At 42.8% G+C, this 22,500-nt stretch overlaps 1 protein-coding gene across 1 annotated transcript in view; it reads right to left on the minus strand.

Annotated features, from left to right (window-relative positions):
• galnt10 (UDP-N-acetyl-alpha-D-galactosamine:polypeptide N-acetylgalactosaminyltransferase 10 (GalNAc-T10)) overlaps window positions 1-22,500 on the minus strand; it is a gene marked incomplete at both ends in the record, with an annotated part of 178,679 nt that overhangs the window by 278 nt on the left and 155,901 nt on the right. The window contains 3 exons of the mRNA XM_080749558.1: window positions 3,255-3,404; window positions 14,844-14,960; window positions 15,461-15,682. Of these exons, the coding sequence (XP_080605684.1) occupies window positions 3,255-3,404; window positions 14,844-14,960; window positions 15,461-15,682 (489 nt within the window). The remainder of the gene's footprint in view (window positions 1-3,254; window positions 3,405-14,843; window positions 14,961-15,460; window positions 15,683-22,500) is intronic.

Genomic DNA, 22,500 nt, shown 5'->3' on the forward strand with positions numbered 1-22,500 from the left:
TTTAAACACCGAAAATATCGTCCGTGTCAACACCGCGGTTATCGGTAACACCGTTTCAACCACCATTGCGTGTCTTGTCGTCTTGTGAGCACTCAGTAGCAGCCAATGCTACCTCAAGCTACAACAACAACAACCATCCGACCATATTAAAAATTCAGCTTTGTAAAAAAGCAACAACACTGTTAGTGTTACAACAGCCCTGCGTTTTCTTGTTTGGCTAATCGTTGTTTTTCCACCTACTGCGCGCTGTGACATTATAAAGCCACTACTAGTCTCCTGGAACGTGCCCTGCGAGTGGGGACGAGACATCATGCAGTCTGATGGGCTGTGCCTCGCCCCGTGGATGATCCGTTGATTCTGAATCTGTTCTCGACACTCCCACACAAGGAACAGCTCCCGGCCTCCCACGATTGAGAACCGAATCCCATCATTCATTTAAAAGAGCTGTTCAAAAGAGCGGAATCGTTGGCGAACGTCACATCTGTACTGCGCTCCTCGCGGCAGAGCAGAGCAGCGGATGTGTTTTCTTTTTATTTAACGGTGTTATCGGGGTGCAAGTAAAGTACTGTTGCAACCCATCGTTTACATGTTGAAAAATGATCATATTTTCAAACATTTTGAATGTTTGAAATAATTTTTCAAGTATAAAGTTGTCAAATATGCAAGTCATTTTCTTTGTATATTTAGGTTATGCGTCATATCTGCCATTTGAAACTTCATAGCCTAAAAGCCAAACAGAAATGTAATTGTAAACGACAAAGACACAATTCAATTGTTAATCACAATTATTTAAGTGACAATTAATCGTCATGTAAAATGTCATAATCGTGACAGCCCTAGTACACATTTTGTTTCGATGTTTTTTTTTTTTTGTATTGTATTGAATGAGAATATTGTATTGTGAACACTTCTGCTTTGGCAATGTAAACGCATGTTTTCTCATGCCAATAAAGCCCTTTGAATTGGATTGCATTGAAATGAATCAAGGGCACGGAGCAATAATGATACTTGATGAAAAATAAAAACTTGGATCAGGTCCACCGAGACACATTCAGTTGCACACAAGATTTATTCTAAAAATGCAATCTCCACCATTTGCGAGATAGGATAAAAATAAAACAAAACAAACTACACAATTGCAAAATGATATCCCTTCTCAGCTGTCATCGTAAGAAAGGGACGTGCTGGCCATTGGGAAAAGCGTGACAACTCCCGAACGGCCGGTTCATTCCCGGCCGGTCCAGGCCGGCCATTAGGAAAAATAAATAAATACAATGTCAGCCTTTGTTCCATTTTGGGGGCTGGGCGGCCAACAAAGTCAATCGTCACTGTCGAGCAGAAACCTCGTATCTCCAAGTTTCAAATTTGTACATTTTTTCGCAAAGCAAAGCCCTGCTTCATCATACAAGGCCGTCGCACAAAAGTAGTGAAAACAGCAGATCTACAAGCACACAACGCCTTGCGGTGCGAGCCGTTGTGTGCTTGTAGATCGGCTGTTTTCACTAGTTTAATGAATTTTTTAATTATAAATACAAAACAAACGGTTTTGGACATACAAGGTTTCCACCCGACAATGACAAAAATAGAACTCATGTAATTGGCCCACTGGCTTGTCACTTGTCATGATCTGAAATGGCAAATCTTTGAGTAGCAGCAGCGCTATAGAGAGAGATATCTCTCTATAGCGCGCAATGAGGGCCTCTGCAACTCTTTTTCCCAGGCTGAATCAGGGGCCCAGCACGTCCCTGTCATAAGACCTACACTTAAAAAGAAAACAATCATGTTGAAGAAGACAGCATCGCCACCATGGTGAATTGATATGTTCACTGATGAATTGCACGGAGCCATTTTCTTTCTCCAGATAATTATAGGCCTCTGTGTGTGTCTCAGTGTCTGCACATCAATCTGTGTGCTACTGTCTGGTGTCTGAGCTGAGGGAAAGCTGCAGGGCCGGTGCTAATGCAACCAGAGGAGACTAAATGTGCTCCTACATACAGTATATATTAGATTTGCTGCCCCCATATGAGCCTGGGCGCTCTCTTTATAGGTCCTCAAATACGGCCCTATTGAAAGGCCACGATGCCAACATGGTTACCTGAGGTGACCGGGTTTTTGCTGCCCGTGCACCCAAGTTGTGGAACGCACTGCCAGTGCACCTTAGGTTAGCAGCTTCTCTGCCACTTTTTAGAACGGGTACACATTATTGTGTATCATTATTTTATGTTTTAACTATTGAAAAATAGAAGATATACAAGCTCACAGCGCGGCACCGAGTGCCGCACTGCAAGCTCTTCTTCGACTGATCTAAAAGGATCATTCTCTCAACCCTTTGAACCGGAAGTACTTCTGGTAGCTTTTCAGACTTTTTAGCCAGAGACCCGTTCACTTTCATTGTAGGAGGAGGCGTTAGCATAGCATCTGTCCGTGATGTTTTCGATCAGAAAAAAGTTGACATGGGCGCTGCATACGGAGTGGATTACATTCGCTTACCTCGGCGTGCACGGATCGTGCACGCGAAGCACACGGGGGGGAAGATGCCCACGGCAAAATCCCCACTATATGCCAATGCAGACTGAGACAATTCGCCGGTGAGTAAACAACGGCCGATGATGATGATGCGGTAAAAAGAATGACGTTACGTTGGATCTCGCTGATGGTCTTGTAAAATGAATGCTGTCTCAGATCATAATACAATAATAGAAAATTCCGGCTAGTCCACCGACAGCCATTCTGGGCAGGCTGTGAAGGTGTGAATTGACAGATGCCAAAAAGAAGGGTTTTGTGATTTTAATTATACATATAATATACTGTATTTTATAGGGCATGTCATGTGGTCTACCTGCACAGCCTTTGTGATCTACTGGCAGTCCTGCTGTAAGGTGTTGTAAACCGTGTAACAGTGAGGGTTGTGTACCTTTCTGTATCTCCACAGCTGGTTGCCCTTCATGCCATGGCAGTCGTACAGGGTGGTAAAGCATGTAACAGTGAGGGTCGTGTACCTTTCTGTATCTCCACAGCTGGTTGCCCTTCATGCCATGGCAGTCGTACAGGGTGGTAAAGCATGTAACAGTGAGGGTCGTGTACCTTTCTGTATCTCCACAGCTGGTTGCCCTTCATGCCATGACAGTCGTACAGGGTGGTAAAGCATGTAACAGTGAGGGTTGTGTACCTTTCTGTATCTCCACAGCTGGTTGCCCTTCATGCCGTGACAGTCGTACAGGGTGGTAAAGCATGTAACAATGAGGGTCGTGTACCTTTCTGTATCTCCACAGCTGGTTGCCCTTCATGCCGTGACAGTCGTACAGGGTGACAGGGCTGTTGTGGGAGATGGCGTCGAAGCAGACCTTCTTGGTGTGCATGGGGTCGCCCACCCGGATGTCCTCCCTCCAGCCGAACGTGAACACCTGCAGAGAACACAATGGATGAGTACAGCAACTTGCAATGGGCCTGGTGTACAAGATACACTACACCACTAAGATACCCATGTACCTGGCAAAATACTCTATAAACGTTAAGGATGTCCACAATTACAACACCAGAGGCAGCGCCACAGATCACGTTCAACCCAGAGTAAACTCAAACAAAGGGTCAAACTTGTTCTTCTGCTATACCACCAAAATGTGGAACGTCCTACCTAAGGCCTTAAAGGAGTGTGGTTCCCTAGCATCCTATACAATCGCCCTGAGAAACCACTTACAGGCGGCAGCCATTCGCAACTGGCAATAACGAACCTAGCCCAGCCTCTCCTGACCCTTCTTTGTATTTACCTACTGTATATATTTTTTGCAATTTTTTATTTTTATTTTTTTTACTTTTTCAATGTTATATGAGATACTTCAATGGTTTCCTATGGAAATAAGCTTAGTCTTTTCTAGGATCTCCTTTTAGTAGACCTTGTAGCCTACCAGTGAACTGTACCGGGCATTTCGGGCATTTATTTTTTCTTTTTTTTTTACTTCCTTCTAGCTACTAGGCATGATTGCGATCGCGAAATTGCATCTTTGACCCCCATAACAACCCCATCTTTAAAACATGGCAGCCATGTTTGTTTACATTTGAAGAAAACATAATGACATTTCATTATTTTTATGACATTTTAGGTGACGATTAATTGTCACACAAATAATTGCGATTAAGGAACACTGGAGCATATGAATGAAATGCATATTTCTGTTCAGCTTTCAAGTTGCACAGGACAGATACAGTCTGACATCAAATAACCTAAATATACGAAGGAATGACTGGCATATTTAATAACTTTATTCTTTACACGTTTATAGTGGAAATAGACAATCTACAAGCTTGTAGATCTGATATTTCCACTACTTTTTTAAAGTGTTTGAAACTATATGAACATATCTCTCTCAACATGGAAATGATTATGCAAAATAATAACCTCAAATAATTGCGACTAGACAAGTATGTAATAAGTGACACAATACTTTGGCCGCACAAGATAGACTTTTGTTTTTAGAACCACTTAAAGGTGATACACCATGCATTTAAAAAGTATTTATGTCATATTGCTTATGTCCCAAAAACGTTTTTCAAAAGGTTCGAGGCTAAATTACCACTCCTGAATAGAGAGCCTCTCATTTTTGAATGGCTCTCAGAGCATTTCAGCTGCAGTACCACCTTTGGCCTGAACCAAAATTGTTATTTTTATTTTATGATGACGTCACAATCGGCAGATGACGTCACAATCGGCAGCAAATCTGGATAGCCTGTTTTGAGAACCCGTGGGATACTTTTAACCTTCGCCTTCTCAAAACCAGAGAAAGACACAACGGTCAGAAATGGGACTTTGTGAGGATAGAAGGTGCTAGTGGGACCCCAAAAAAAGGTTCTAAAATAGGGAAAGTGAAATTTCATGGTGTATCACCTTTAAAGCAGTACTGTATTGACCTTGCACTGCTTATCATTTTTGTGCCGTGTTCTGAGGAAAGTAAATGCAAAAAAAAAATCGATCGTAGCGAATCAGTGAATGGCTGAGAGAAAGGGACACAAACAACAAAGCGATATTCTGCATAAACCAAGGTTCATCTGAGGCCGACGAACACATAGGAACGTCTCTTTCTTTACCACGACCTTCCTGTTAGGGGACGGCGTTATTCATAACTCATAGTATCCAGAGACCCAATTAACTCATTTAGAACGGGTACACATTATTGTGTATTATTATTTTATGCTTTAACTATTGAAAAATAGCAGATATATACAAGCTCACAGCGCGGCACCGAGTGCCGCGCTGCGAGCTTGTAGATCTGCTATTTTTGATAAATCGTGAAAATTAGAATTTTGACCCGAAGTGTCTTTTGAATCCTTCTATGTTTTTTTTTTAAAAACCTATGTTTCTATGTCAGCAATCTGGCCAGCCATCGTCAAAGAAAAGGTCCTTTTCACTTAACTGCAGCTCAGTCAGTCTGTTCTTGAGAGACTACTATGTCAGTGGTTCTCAAACTTTTTCATGTGAAGGACCCCCAAACTGATATTTATTTGGCCACGGACCCCCTATCTCAAAATATCTAGTTCCAGGGACCCCCCCAGAAGCAAAATTTGAGTTACAAACGTTCGCTTTGAAAATACATATATTCAAAGATTTGCACACCTTTTCACGACTTTTTCAAAAATAGCAGATCTACAAGCTCACAGCGCGGCACTCGGTGCCGCGCTGTGAGCTTGTATATCTGCTATTTTTCACTGGTTAAAGCATTCAATAATTCTAGGCCTAAATGGGTTAATATTCCACGTTTGCTTTGATAAATTACAAGGGACATTACTGTGAGTGCATCAGGACTGCCTGCTCTTTCCAACCAAGTAGGCTGAACCCGAGGCCGTGGCCTGCCGTCAACCCAGTTCACCTGGAAAGTCCGCCGTGGACGCGAAGGTCGAGAGTGGGAACGGCTACAAAGGATGGGACGATAATCGTTATTTATTATAGTTTATCGTGATGAAAAAAACACTAATTTATATGTATTGTGAAATAGTCCACCGTCATGCACTGGGATCAATTCAACCTTTCCCTGTAGATCTGCTATTTGTTGGCAAATGCCATAAAATCACCCAGGATAATGGATGTTGGGGATATTTTGATTATTACATTATCGAATTGTATTCCATTGACTTGCATAATTGGGGTACTTGTGTCATATTTTCACGACTTTTCAAAAATAGAAGATCTACAAGCTCGCAGCGCGGCACTCAGTGCTGCGCTTCTGTGAGCTTGTAGATCTGCTATTTTGCAATAGCTAAAGTATAAAATAATTAAGGCCCCTCCACCTTGAGCCCTGGTAACTCAGTCCCACTTTTCCCCCCCTTAGGGCGCACGTGCAGCTCAAACAACTAGTCGTTGGCTCTGCGTCCCACCTCCAGTACAGCCCTGCTCACCATTAAACATTCATGATATACAGTCCGTACAGGAGAGAACACAGGGCGTATAAAATAACTGTAGCCTACCTACAGTACTACTACCCACACTCACTATTAACACTTTGCTAGCCGAAATAGAATGGCTTGTTGATAGATTAGCTGTAAAATTTCTATTATTGTATTATGATCTGAGACATAATATTATGTTTATAAACATGAGCCCGCTACCCCTCCTTCTTGGACGTCGCCGTTGTTTTTTCTTTTTTTTTCGATCCCCCGGTCGTTTGCTCACCATGAAAATCTGGATCTCCATTGGGATAGAGTGGCGGTTTTGGCCGAGGCATCGTCTCCCTGTGCGTTTCGCGTGCGCGATCCGTGCGCATATAATCCAAGCATATGGTCCAGGTATGACTGAACAGTCGATGTGACCATTTTGGCTAGCTTAGCCCTAAGCACTCCAGCTATGCTAATGTTATCGTCTAAACAGTAAACGGACGGCTGCTAGGAAGCCTCTGCAGGGAATGGACCTGACGTCACTTCCGGTTCATGTCAGAGCAGCCATGAGCTATCGATGGACGAGCGGTGACTAGGGAAGGTTAGACGATCGCCGATTTTCGGATAAAAATCATTTATTTCGTTTTTAATGACCCAGTACGGTAAAAGACGGCACGGCTGAGACACCCTTGCTCAGATGTCCGGTATATTCCGGTTTTAATATTAAGGGGCTCCCCGTGGCTTGGAAAGGGTAAACAGTAATCCCACATGCTGCATATTCCACCTCTGCGTAGCTGCAACATCTCTCCTAATAGCTGCGCTTGCTTAGATAATGTAAGCCTCCAATTTGTGAACTAGTCTTGTTTTCTCTGAATCTCTGAAATCCACCACATCCGAAGCGGCAACCTACGCAGGGATAGAATAACCTCCGGTCGCCAGCAGCAGGCAGCCTGCCAGCCAGCCTGTTGAGATTTACAGCCAGGCGAGCTTCTCCTACAGCACAGAGTAGCAGCAATGGAGATTAACCGGTTTAGCACGGCAACGCATCCCTGTCACTTTGGATTTTTGAACCACTTTAACCATTATTGTACTATTAAAAAAATAGCAGATCTAGAAGCTCACAGCGCGGCACCGAGTGCCGCGCTGCGAGCTTGTAGATCTGCTATTTTTGAGAAATATTATAATAATGTTTCTATAACTGTCATCTAAATCCTTCTAAGAATTAAAAATAAAATAAAAATAAAAACATGTTTCTATGTCAGTAGTGCTCAAAATGTTTCATGTTAACAATTTTGCTGCCATTTTAAACATAGCTGTAGTAAGCAGCTGCCAAATTGTCCTTACCTTTTAACGTGGGCACGCGCACGCATCGTGCACAATCTGTGCACGACTCATCTAGTAGACGTGTAGACTCGGTGACAAGCTTTCGAATAAAAAAAACCCCATTGAAATAGACATATCCGTTGCCACGCTGTATCCCTGCTTATCCGCCAGTGTTTACATGAAAAAACATTGAAAAAAGCCAACTGTGCGTTATGGTAACAAGTGGACACGTTCGCGCACAAAACGCACGATATGTGCGGGGATCATAATCCAGGCGTGTAGAGACTGGATCAAAGTTTCCAAACGAAAAAATCCGATTGAAAAACGAGTGTTCCATCGCCGAGTAGCTTTCTCTTCTGTTACAATGTAAACCAACGGAGGCGGGACTATGGCCCAGGCTCAGACCGGATACGGAGAGCTAGATCTAGTCCAGACCGGAAATGACCGGATACAGTTAGGGGGGCGGGCCTAAAGAGCCAGAATCAGCGAAAATCAGCGATAATACTTTTAATCCTTTCATAATGATTAAAGCTAATTAAACTTCCGGGATCTACGGGCATGGCACCGCGGTACAGCGGGAAATCTACGGTTTCTACGGGGATCGCGGAGTATGAGTTAAGAACCCCCAAAATGATCAATATTTGGCCCACAGAACCCCATCTAAAAATATTTCTTTCCAGGGACCCCCCAGGAACAAAATTTTAGTTACAAATGTTCACTTAAAAAAATACACACATTTTCACGACTTTTCAAAAAATAATAGCAGATCTACAAGCTCGCGCCTGAGCTTTCACATCTGCTATTTTTCAAGAGCTAAAGTATAAAACGATTCCCCGGTCTTGATGGGTTAAACTGCAACACACATCTTGGCGTGACACTAATTAAACTGTCACGAAGACGCACTGTTTCAACGGCGAGACAAAGAGGGAGCGAGTGAGACTTCACAACTCTGCTGTTGTAGCATGTTGGGGACGGGTGACATCTGGAACAAACGCCCCGCATCACAACAACAACAACAACAAGACGCTTAGAGGCGCGTGTGTGTGTGTGTTAAACATTTCAGCACTTTTCCAACCACTGTGTGTGTGCGTGTGTGTGTGTGTGTGTGTGTGTGTGTGTGTGTGTGTGTGTGTGTGTGTGTGTGTGTGTGTCAGGGGCGTCAATTGGGTATGCAACTGCCATACCCTGGGTCCAGGGGTGGAAATAAAAGTTACTTTTAAATATAAATCCATCCATGAATGTCTTTTTGTCTATCTGTGCTGGTTATTATGTTGTTAAATTACATTAAAATAACTACAAATGCAAAATTTAACAAAATGGTCACTTTAACAAGGTAATATAATTATATTCTCCTCACTTTTATTCTCCCCATCTTCACAAAATGCTATATTCCCAGGTTCTGCAGGTCAGCTGCACAGGTGCAATGCATTATTGTTAATTGTTTCACATTTACTAACATGCCAAGTTTAGCTGCACTTGAACAACCGTTCCAGGCTGCCACATCCAGCCCAAGAAACCATAGAAACCGGAAACGGACAAAATCTGATCGTGTGTGTACTGTGTAGGTGAGTGTGTCTGTGTGTTAATGGGTGTGTAAGGACATAAATAAACACGGGGCAGAGGAACTAAGCAGCAGGTGTCAGGTTTCAGAGTGGTTGTGTTCAATCATGTGTCCACGCTTCCTTACTGTGTGTAAACTCATTAAACTTAAAGAACCAGAACCTCCATCACTACAGGTTACTGTACTCACATGTCATCCTTAATGAGCTCATTTTTACATTCTCTGTGTGTTTAGATATTCTCCAGGGTCATTAATGTGTGACAGGATAATGAATGACCGAGTCACTGTAGGCTAATGGCACATCATTACAGAATGGTGTTTGTAATTCGATGTTTTCAACTTCAATCTGCACATTAAAATAGTTAAAAATAAAATAACTGAAAAAATAAATCTCACTGCGTTGGATTAATGGTCTCAAGCAAGTTTCAAAGGGTTTGCGAGTTCATTTTCATATCATACCAAAATTAATGGAAACCACTGACTTACTAGTTAGTAGTTCTGAACCAAATGGACCCTTATGGGTCTGTAACTCTAAATATGAGTTACTAGGGTTGGGCCCTAGTAACTGTGGGAGGGGCCATAATTATTTTATACTTTAGCTATTGAAAAATAGCAGATGTACAAGCTCACAGCGTGGCACTGAGAGCTTGTAGATCTGCTATTTTTTCAAGTCAAGAAAATGTGTGCAAATCTTTGAATATATGTATTATTTAAGCAAACATTTGTAACTCAAATGTTGCTTCTGGGGGGTCCCTGGAACTAAATATTTTGAGATGGGGAAGGATTTGAAATATTCAAAGACTTTACACCACTCAATCTATGTGATGAGAAACACAGTCACACCAATTTTCAAGATTCTTCAAAAATATCAGATCTGCAAGCTCGCCAGCTTGTATATCTGATATTTCTCAATAGTTAAAGCAGTGATTCCTTGTACCTACCCAGGGCCCAGGATTTGTGTGCCTCAGGTCGGTGCCTCGCACGGTTTCCTCTGCCGTTTGGAGTGAGTGTGAGTGTTAACAGAACTTTACAATGTGTACAGATGGTGTTGGAGGAATAAAGGCTCTGTATAAACGCTCCATTAAGCATTTTATGAGGAGCATTTAAACCCATTCAGGCCTAGAATTATTGAATGCTTTAACCAGTGAAAAATAGCAGATATACAAGCTCACAGCGCGGCACTCATTTTTTTAAGTCGTGAAAATGTGTGCAATTCTTTGACTATATGTATTTTCAAAGCGAACGTTTGTAACTCAAATTTTACTTCTGAGGGGTCCCTGGAACTAGATATTTTGAGATGGGGGTCCGTGGCCAAATACATATCATCTTGGGGGTCCTTCACATGAAAACCACTGACATAGTAGTCTCTCAAGAACAGACTAACTGAGCTCCAGTGAACTCATTGAATGCCCTTTTCAAGATGGCCGCCAAGTACCAGGATGCCACGTTCCTAAATTTCTAGTGCACGGATCAATTTTTAGTGCACGGATCGTGCACGCCCATGCACCATATAAAAAAAAATCCGCTTGGAAATCCGTTCAGGCATTCATGAGATAGAAGCCTTCAAAGTCAGACAAAACAAACACTGCCACCTTCCTAAATTTCTAGTGCACGGATCAATTTTTTGTGCACGGATCGTGCACGCCCATGCCTAGATCATGCACCATATGTGTAGTACTTTTTAACAGCTTTCAAACAAAAAAATCCGCTTGGAAATCCGTTCAGGCATTCATGAGATACAAGCCTTCAAAGTCAGACAAAACAGCCATTTTTGACATTTTGAAAGATGTGTTTGTTATGGGGCTAAACATGCAATTTCGCAATTGCGATTATGCCTAATACATTTGAGGCATTTTTAGAATTTTTTTTTATTTTTATTTTTATTTTTTTTATTTTTTTTTTCAAAATGGCTTCCAACTCGGGAAACTCGGGCTGTGGCAGCCTGGGACTACTGTAATAACTCGGGAAACTCGGGCCTTGGCAATCAATGAGTTAAGTGAAAAGGACCCTTTCTTTGACGATGGCTGGCCAGATTGCTGACAGAAACATATTTTTTTTTCTCCAAAAACCTTAGGGACTGTTCGTTTAATACTTAAAGGGATATTCCACTTTCAAAAAAACTTTTTGTCATTGTATGGTCTAATCAGGCTTGTATGTATGAACACCCTGAACAGTTTTTAATTTTCTTCATTCAGTATTTAGATATTTGATGTAAATGTTACCAGGCCCTCCAGGCCAAGGGCCTCTCCCCACACACACTCATTGTAACTTCAAACTCCATTTTAACCATGATAGATTCATTAAAAACACCCATTATTGTTTCTGCTGACTCATACTACCCTCCTAATACGTGAGCAGGCCATGTTTTTTCCATAACGTTTTTCATGTATTTTTTATATATTTTTATTGCATTTAATTGTTTCCATTTTCCCAAAGAATTATTAAAAATACATGAAAAACGTTATGGAAAAAACATGGCCTGCTCACGTATTAGGAGGGTAGTATGAGTCAACAGAAAAAATAATGGGAGTTTTTAATGAATCTATCATGGTTAAAATGGAGTTTGAAGTTACAATGAGTGTGTGTGGGGAGAGGCCCTTGGGCCTGAGCCTGCCGGAGGGTCTGGTAACATTTACATCAAATATCTAAATACTGAATGAAGAAAATTAAAAACTGTTCAGGGTGTTCATACAAGCCTGATTAGACCATACAATGACAAAAAGTTTGTTTGAAAGTGGAATATCCCTTTAAGGTTGGTATGGTCCATAGCGGGGGGGGGATATCAAATATTTATCTGAGCAATAGGGGGGACCATGACTTTTTTATTTTGGCTGGAGGGGGGGTCATGCAACTTTAATTTGTTGAATTTTGTATTCAAAAAATGTTTTCTTTTGTTATTTTTCACACGTGTTTACTCCCCTATCTTTATCAAGTTCCCCCTGATGGTGACTTGACTTGGTATATTCCGCTTCTGTAGTCCTCACAAGAAGCGCATTCATTGGGCGCAGCCGGCGCAGTACACCACCGGGGGAAAAACAAAATCTCGCCTTCGGTCCTAACTATAATTTTAGCTGGGGACCCCCTTATATTCCCTCAAAGACCCTGCCCTGGGGGTCCCCGGATCCCACTTTGAGAACCAATGGTACAGACAATATATGTTATGTATTAGTCCTACGTTGTTTTACCCTCGTCAATGTAAGAACACAGTAGCTCTGGTCCATAGCGTAGTGCACTGAAGTAGTGCGTAGTGCTATGTCACCTATGAGCCCTTGCGCCAATGCGCCGTTGGAAAGGCTGCCCACCCTCTCGTCTGTAGTAAAAATACAAAGTACAGTTTCGCTTCTCACCAAAACGAAGACATCTTCATAGAGTAAAAAGCCTACTCTCCGTAGTGGGGGCAATCTGTGTCTAAATCTCATCTCTAAAAATTCACTTCTCGCCATAAAAGAAAATATTTCACCGGAAGGCAAAATCTGGTCAATGGACTTTTCTATTGACAATATCCGTAGAGGGCGGTGTGGAGTAGCTAAAACTTCCAGTGAAATATTTCTTTTTCTGCACCAAATGTGTATTTTAGACGTGAGGTGGGGGGCTACGAGTGTTGCCACTAAGGAAAGTAGGCTTTCAACATCTTAGAACCGTCTTTGTTTTGGTGAGTAGTGAAAGTATATATTTTATTTTTACTACAGACGAGAGGCTGAGCAGCCTGGGCTGCCGCGGCTCTGTGCGCAAGTGCTCACCAGTGACATAGCGTAGCGTTAGCTACGGGACCAGAGCTAAAAAAGAACAGGAAAACCCACAGGCTCCAAAAAGCCAAACTTGTCTGGTGTCCTTATCCTTGGGGAAACGGTGGAAGAGGTTTTTCTTTTATCCAGTAAGTCGTGGATATTCTGGATAATATATCTCCCTTGTGTTAGCAACGTCAGATAGATCAGCTGCGCTAGACTATTCCATACTGGTTTGCAACTTTGCATGCAACCACTTGTTATGGGGGCGTGTGCTGCAGCACAGCACAACAAGCACACGCCGTGATAGGGCGCAGTGATCTTACTCGACACAAGAAATAGTACCATGTGACAGAGTGGTCAAAGTTGAACGAAACTCGCTCTATAGTAGAAATATGTCAACAATGATAATGATGGCAGTTTTGTGGATTAGTTTATTATAACATTTGGGGCCAGCCAACTCAATGGAACTACTTTTATTCAGCACAAAAATGACTAAGTCTGACCACGGGAATCATAACCAATTCATGCCCTTCCAACAACTACATTACTGGCAAGTATTTCATACAGCTTTGGTTAAAACATAGGCGAACTATCACTTTATGTTAAACGAGAATAGCAGGTGGCTCTGAAACTAGCCACTGCTTTGGGAGTTTCTGTACCCAGAGAAGGCACAAAATGGACCCTCCAGCTCGAGGCTGGGTGATGGGTCCATTTGGTTACACTGATTTGGAGGCTGTCGGCTGGGAAGGAGGTAGGAGAAACAGCATATTTAAACTATGATTTAGATTTATTATCATGGAAAATAGTTCACAGTTGCTCAATCTTTCTTTTGTTTGGGGTGTTGTTGTAACCCCAAGAGGCCACCTATGGAACCAAATGGACCCTTTCTGTATGAGTTGAGTACAAAGGGACCCACATTTAAGACCAAAGGCTTTCTTTGGGTCGTTTTTAGTTGACCTTGTATCAATGAACTGTACTGTTCTGTACCCTCAATTAATCAATCAATTGTCAAATAGGGTGCTATATTAATAGGTCAGCATTCATGTTATTGCCTGCTACTGTTGGTGTGAATTTAAAACATAAGCCTATTGTTTATTGGGAGGGAGGGGGGGGCCATGCATTTTCCTCAAGTCACGCAGGGGGGGTCACAATTTTTTTTTTAAGCGTTTGGGGGGGGCCAAGGGAAAAAAAATAAATGCTATAACTTGTCAACCAGCCCCCCCTAGTGGATAATTAACGTACATTCCCTTAGAAGGATTCAAAAGACACTTATAGAATCGGGTCAAAATTCAAATTTTCACGATTTTTCAAAAATAGCAGATCTACAAGCTCGCAGCGCGGCACTCGGTGCCGCGCTGTGAGCTTGTAGATCTGCTATTTTTCAATAGTTAAAGGTGATACACCATGAAATTTCACTTTTCTTATTCTAAAACCTTTTTTTTTTCAAAACCTTTTTTTTTTCAAAAATATTTTTTTTTTCAACATTTTTTTTTTTCAAAAAGGTTTTTTTTTTCATTCAAAAATGAGAGAGGCTTTCTATTCAGAAGTGGTAATTTAGCCTCAAACCTTTTGAAAAACGTTTTTGGGAAATAAATAATATGACATAAATACTTTTTAAATGCATGGTGTATCACCTTTAAAGCATAAAATAATGATAGACAATACTGTGTACCCGTTCTGAATGGGTTAAAGTGCAGCAGAGGAGTGCAGAGCAGACTCACCTGTCCGTGGCTCCAGACGGACAGGGTTAGGGTTAGGGTTAGGGTTAGGGTTAGGGTTAGGGTAAGGGTTAGGGTTAGGGTTAGGGTCAGGGTCAGGGTTAGGGTTAGGGTTAGGTTAGGGTTAGGGTTAGTGCAGAGCAGACTCACCTGTCCATGGCTCCAGCCCACCTCGCCGCGGGCCTTCAGACAGCTCTCCAGACGGACGGGGCTGCCGGACACAAAGTGTTTGCTCTCCAGGCACATGCCGCTGCCCACGTTGCGGATCTAGGGCACGCGCACACACACACACGCGCACACACACACACACGCACGCACACACGCACGCACGCACGCACGCACGCACGCAAACACACACGCACACACATTGACCACATTTAACAACAGTCAAAAGTATAACATCACCAGTAAGACTCCCTAATCGGGAGATAATGATAATGATAATGATAATAATAATGAATACCTACTCCTCCCGCAGGGGAAATTCAGATATCGCAGCCCAACCCAGCTGCTTTTTTTTTTACCGACCGTCAGGTCGCATACACAAACTTTGGAAGGCAATGGTAGCCAATCAGGAGGGAATATGGGAAATGGGACAGATCCATGTTGATGACATGACTAAATGACATTTTATTCAAAAGACTATGACTAAAACTAAATCAAAATGTGCTTGTCAAAAACAACACTGCACTGTTCTAACGAATATAAAGTCACATCTCCCATGTGGAGGCCTAGAGAAGCCATGGTGGGTGGGTGGGTGGGTGTACCTCTCCCCAGGCGGCAGCAGGGGGCTCCACTGGCGGGTAGTGCTTGGGCAGGTCCCAGGCCACGTGGCTCATGAACCACTTGAAGCTCTTGCAGTTGAGGCTGCTGCGCAGCTCCTTCTGCTGGGTCATGTCCCCCGCTGAGAGGTGGCGGTACTCCGGCCGCCGCTGGTAGATGTACTCGGCGTATTCGTCCATCCACACCTCGGCCACGCGCTTCAGGTTCTGTGGAGGACAAAGTGGAGGACAAAGGTTAACCAAAGGTTTTTAATATACACGATCCTGGTGGCATCCTGGTTGGAGCCGCTAGATTGCAACACCAGAGGGTGCCATGGTACACAAAGCCTACAAATAGCCTCCTAAGTGGGCGCTGGAGTCTGACGGCAAATCTCGCGAACGTCCTGTTTACTGGTTCTAGATCCTGCCAGAGTGTGTTGCTGGGACAGATGGATCTACAAGCTCACAACGATGCAAGGCGTTGTGAGCCTGTAGATCTGCTATTCTCAAACATTTTGCACCTTTACTTTTGGTACTTAAAGCTATACTCTGGAAGTTGCTCAACTACTGGTCAGTAGTGGTATTGCTTTTTTCTGCCGTTTTTCGCCCGGGCCGCCAGCGTCTCACCGAGACGCATCGATAGAGGGGACTCGCGTCCCTCTGCGACCAGGCGTTGGGGAGTAACAGGCTAGACTCCGACACCAGAGTAAACACTGAAAAGACGGCAAGACACGCTGGTAGTGTATGATCCACGCTGTGATTGGCCAGTAGTGTATGAACTGGAGACAACGTATACGGAAATTTGACGTAATTTTGCCGCAAAATCCGGTCCCCGGCCAGGATCATAGAAAACATATTTACAGAAGGCTTTAGGGGCTGAAATTCATGGAGTGGGTATTCTAAAACCTTAGCGATTTAATAGTTAGGACAATTCTAAGATTTGTTTTATTGGAAAAGTTAGAGATTATAGCTTTAAGTATATTTTGATGCCAATACTTTTGTACTTTTACTCAAGTACATTTTGAATTCCACAGTTATTTCTACCCTGCGGTATTGATACTTTGACCCAAGTGAAAAATGTGAGTGCTTTTTCCACCACTGCACAGACTGCATTAGAGCAGGTTGCCATGGCAGCAAGGCTTTGCGTACATGACAGAGTCATTGAAAAGATGAGAATATGAGAAGATTCCTGGGATTACCTGCCAGAGGAGGAGGAAAACGGACCAATAGTAGAATATATGAATCAATAACAGGGACGTGCTGGGCCCCTGATTCAGCCCGGGGAAAAGAGTTGGAGAGGCCCTCATTGCGCGCTATAGAGAGAGATCTCTCTCTATAGAGCTGCTGCTGCTACTCAAAGATTTGCCATTTCAGATCATGACAAGTGACAAGCCAACAGTGGGTCAATTACAGGAGTTATATTTTGTCATTGTCGGGTGGAAACCTTGTATGTCCAAAACCATTTTAAAAATGATATAAACTAGTGAACACAGCCGATCTACAAGCACACAACGCCTCGCACCGCGAGGCGCTGTGTGCTGTTTTCATGACTGTTTTCACTACTTTTGTGCGACAGCCTTGTATGATGAAGCAGGGCTTTGCTTTGCGAAAAGAAATGTACATATTTGAAACTTGGAGATACGAGGTTTCTGCCCGACAGTGACGATTTACTTTGTTGGCCGCCCAGCCCCCAAAATGGAACAAAGGCCGACATTTTATGTAATGGCCGGCCTGGACCGGCCGGGAATGAACCGGCCGTTCGGGAGTTGTCCCGCTTTTCCCAATGGCCAGCACGTCCCTGATCAATAAAGTAGGTTTTCACCTCAACTTTCCCTTCAGTCCTCTGCCATGATTGTTGCTGTTAGACGTTGCTAGGTAACCATCAGGCACGTGCACACATACACATCAAAGGGGGTTTGAGCCCCTGCCCTTTTATCCATCTGTAAAAAAGTGCCCTCTCCAGACCATGAATGCAGTTTTATACTATGGTGAAAGAAATGCAAATGCCCCCTCTTTCCATGCCATACCTGAAGGCAGCATTCAAGAGAATTGCCTTGTCCAAACTCTCCTGAACTTGAATGCAGGAGCATCGTATGTTGAAAGAATTGTCCTCTCTGTGGAGGAATCAAGCATCGAAAATAGCCCGACCTCCAAGCTCACACCGCGACACGTTGTGAGCTTGGACCTCCGCTCCAGCCAATCACAAGCCGCGCCTTCTAACTAATTAATGTAACCCCGTCTCCTATGGTAGGAATACTCGCTTACAGGTGGGATATTGTTTTAAAGAGACAAATGGACATGGAGGCTGCTATGGTTTAATTCTCATGGCTCTCCGAGGGAACATTTGAAAATATGCCCAGAGAGCGGCGGAGTGCACCCTGGGAGCTTCTCTGGCCGCTCGGAGGGTTGTCACGCCCTTGGAAGATTCAGAGCTCTGTGCTTTGGGAGCGCTATGCAGAGAGCTCCATGACCGCTCCGAGTGTCATGTCATGCTTGGGTTGTCCTGAATGTCTGAACAATGGAGGAGGAGGTAAGTCACTGCGACATGCAGTCGGCTGCAGCCTGTCTGGTACTCTAGATCAGTGTTTCTCAACCACTGTGCCTGGGGACCTTTGGTGTGTCCCTGAGAAGGGGCAAGTGTGCCCCTTAAACTAGTGAAAACAGCCGATCTAGTTTTCACTACTGTTGTGCGACAGCCTTGTATGATGAAGCAGGGCTTTGCTTTGCGAAGAAACGTACAAATTTGAAACTTGGAGATTCAAGGTTTCTTCCCGACAGTGACAATATTTACACCCCTGTATTATGTCGGTGTGCCCATGGATTCTTGGGACATGAAAAGTGTGCCCAAAAAGGTTGCGAAACACTGCTCTAGATATGTATTCAACATGCATCTACAGCACCTGTATCAAAACAGTTTATAATTATGTTCAATGATAAGATGAATTGGCAATGTACGCAAATATCTACACTCTCTGTATAAACTCATTTAGGCCTGAGGCTGTTTTTTTTCTTCTTTTTTTTTAAACGCCTTTTAAATCCTAAGCTAAGTTTTCAGAAAATGTACTTTTTCTTTTTTCTTTTTAAACAAATAAAATAAATTTCCTGTTGCTATGTACATAGCAACATCTAAAATGGCACAGCTGCTTTCCCAGTTTTAAAGGTATAACAACGACGTATAGGCTTTCCTGGTCTTAATGGTTAATTGTCACCGTCAGGTCGCAGTTACTATCAAAACCTCACCGGCTGTCAGTCAGTCAGTCAGTCAGTTTGTCCGTCACGTCACACTTTTGCCCTACTCTTATCTCTGGCACCGTTGGCCCTATCGATGCCAAACTTTCTTTCCACGCGCTACATCTTACCGGGGGAAACCCCCCCCCCCCCCCTCCTTGTCGGGGGGGGGGGGGGGGGGCCTGCTCACTCCTCATGCACTGAAGGAAGCATGAGCTCAGTTCAGGGCCCTCCCCAGGTTGGCAGAGGGAGAGCAGAGTCCAGGATTACAGCATAGGCAATTGGCACTCGGTGAAAAATTGGTTACAAAATCGTGGGATAAAAATTAGGGGTGTAACGATATAGTAACTGTATCGAAATATCGTTTTTAACTTAAAAAATCGAAGTATATCGAAATGAAAACAGCTAAAATCGAATCGCATCGTTTTATTTTGTATCGTATCGAATCGGCAGTGCAAAGAATCGATTGTATCGATACTACCTACTTGTGCATTGTATTTAGCATTTTTAAGAAGAAATAATTAAAAGGAGGGGTTTTAATTACTTTTCCTTTCCATATAGCTATACTGGTCTATCGATAAATGTGTGTAATCTCTGGGTTCATGTCAAGGTACAGGTTTGTCAATATACAATGACCATGTATTTGGCAGATAATCACTGTGTTTAGTTATTTATATCCATAATAATACATGTTTACCTTAAAAACCTGCGCTATCGACACCTTTCACACAGATTTAATTGCTTTGCTAAATAGTTACTATATCGATTTTAAATCATTGAATCGAATCGTATCGTATCGCCATGAATGAACCAATATCGTCCATGTATCGTATCGTCAACCATGTATCGTGATATGTATCGAATCGCTATTAAAATGTATCGTTACACCCCTAATAAAAATTTAAAGATATGCTGATCAAACTGATTGATATGTGGTGACAAAACAAACTGCAGACAAAAGCTGGAGGATGGATGTGTCTCCGCCTCCAATGACAAATCGATGCTGAGCATGAAAAGAAGATCCCACTGAACCAGCGTTAATTTCATCGACTAAAACTATGACGAAAAGTTTTCATCGTCTAAATATTTTGACAATTTCGGCAATGCATAAATAATTTACAAAAAAAAAAAAAAAAAGATCCAGTAGAACTAAAATACATGTAATTTTATGTTTGGTTGCACTCGGGTGTTGCACTCTGAAAATAGCAGATCTACAAGCTTGCGACGTGACGCGTAGATCTGCTATTTTCAGCATGCAACCAAGTGTTAAATGGGTTGTTGTGACACCATCAAGGCCTGCCAAAATACATTTGTGTTGATAAAATCAACTTTGGATGTCATTGACTAAAATCTAACGCTATTTAGTCAACAAAAACTAGACTAAAACCAAAGTATTTCAGAAGACAAAATAAACTAAAAACTATAACATTTGCATTAAAAATTTACACTGCACTGAAACGAATATGAATTTAGTTTGTGACGATAAAAAGACAAAAGGCATGATTTGTTCGTGTGTGCGTGCGTGTGTGTGTGTGTGTATGTGCGTGCGTGCGTGCGTGCGTGCGTGCACGTATCGTTCATTTTGTAAGGAAAGTGCTCACAACTCACTTTTAATGCACCAAACGTTTATTGATCAATAAAGTTTGGAACATTAAAAGTGAGTTGTGAGTGCTTTTCTTTTCAGAATGGTTCCGCTGCTCTTGCGGCTTGGCTCCTGACCCACATAGGAAGGGCTGCGCGTCACAATGAATTAACCTGATTTATTAATTGCATGCACTTGCTTGCTTGCTGACTAAAGTGAAGAGCAAAAAATGCAACAGCTGCGCTCACAACTTGTACGAGTTTACAGATTCCATCTAAAAAGAAAATAGAACATTTTTTTAATCCGAGGCACCCCTACATTACCAGTAAGACTCCCTAATCGGGAGATAAGCGACCGTTGGTCGCTTATCTCCACAAATAGGCCAAAAGTTTGTTTTACCAATCATCAAGACATACGGGCAGTTGACAGTTTGCCATGGTTACTCATTGAAGTTGAATCTCCATATATGGAGATAACCTACGCATCACACTAAGTCTGACCTCACCAGCCCATATTTGGGCATGAGCAACTTATGTCTCCATATATGGAGATATGATGACATCACACAGTCCTCAGCCGATGATGTGGCGTGATGTCATACAATACACAAACGAGCCCTACAGTATAAAGGGGCAATTCTTGCCAGGAAAGAAGCATTTCTTCGACTCAGACCTTATCGCCAGGGTTGGCTTATAGCAGCTGTCGGTAGGACCATATATGGATTCTGTTAGTGTGGATCTCCTAACAGGGCATCATCTGGGATACCATCCCTTTTATGCCCATATATGGAGATCCCTTACAGAATCCCTTTCATGCCCATATATGGAGATCCCTAACAGAATCCCTTTTATGCCCATATATGGAGATCCCTAACAGCATCCCTTTTATGCCCATATATGGAGATCACTAACAGCTAACAGAATCCCTTTTATGCCCATATATGGAGATCCCTAACAGAATCCCTTTTATGCCCATATATGGAGATCCCTAACAGAATCCCTTTTATGCCCATATATGGAGATCCCTAACAGAATCCCTTTTATGCCCATATATGGAGATCCCTAACAGAATCCCTTTTATGCCCATATATGGAGATCCCTAACAGAATCCCTTGTATGCCCATATATGGAGATCCCTAACAGAATCCCTTTTATGCCCATATATGGAGATCCCTAACAGAATCCCTTTTATGCCCATATATTATGGAGAAATCCCTGCTCTGAGTATCTGACATCAGTGTGATGTCACCTGTTTATGCCCATATATGGAGATCCCTGCTCTGCGTATCTGGTTGCTATGGTAAACAGTTGATTGCTAGGGTAAAAAAACATGGTTGCTATGGTAAACAGTTGGTTGCTAGGGTAAACAGTTGGTTGCTAGGGTAAAACCATGGTTGCTAAGGTGGTTGCTAACGTACACTAACAAACCAGCAACAACAGACTGTTGCCACAGCAACGTACACAAAGGTTTGTGTACACATGTGGTGTGATGTCATACTGATGCAGAGATATGAGCAGGGCAAAGGTGTGACGTGTGACGTGTGAAGGACGGACGGACGGACGGACAGACGGACGGCCGGTGGAGGTTTTCATAGTAAACTGCTCCCTGACGGTCGCAATAATTTTCACTCCCAGCACCTTATATTTATAGCATATCATCGTTGTCGGGTGGAAACCTTGTATGTCCAAAACCGTTCCTTTTGTATTTATCATCTATAAAATGTACTAAACTAGTGAAAACAGCAGATCTACAAGCACACAACACCTCGCATCGCAAGGCTTTGTGTGCTTGTAGATCAGCTGTTTTCACTAGTTTTGTGCGACAGTCTTGATGTATGATGAAGCAGGGCTTTGCTTTACCAAAAGACGTACACATTTGAAACTTGGACATACAAGGTTTCTGCCCGACAGTGACGATATTTTAGTGTTGTTGCGAGGAAAACGTTGAGATAGCCATTTTGGTTAGAACTGACTTTGTACTTAAAGTTTAAAATGATACTAGATATTTTTTCAAGTGTCCAAATAAATTCCAAATATTTTCAAATTATCTCGCGGCACCCCTGGACTGCTGTCACAGGGACTCACGGCACCCCAGGGTGCCTCGTCACCCACTTTGAAAACCCCTGCCATAGCACCCCAAATCATAACAGACTGCGGAGACTACCCACTGGACTTCAAGCTACTCTGACTTCAGAAGGTTGACATTTCTGTATTATACATCCTTTAGTCCGGGCATT

The sequence above is a fragment of the Nannobrachium achirus genome (genome assembly GCF_963921795.1).
Source record: "Nannobrachium achirus genome assembly, chromosome: 19".
NCBI classification, from domain to species: domain Eukaryota; kingdom Metazoa; phylum Chordata; class Actinopteri; order Myctophiformes; family Myctophidae; genus Nannobrachium; species Nannobrachium achirus.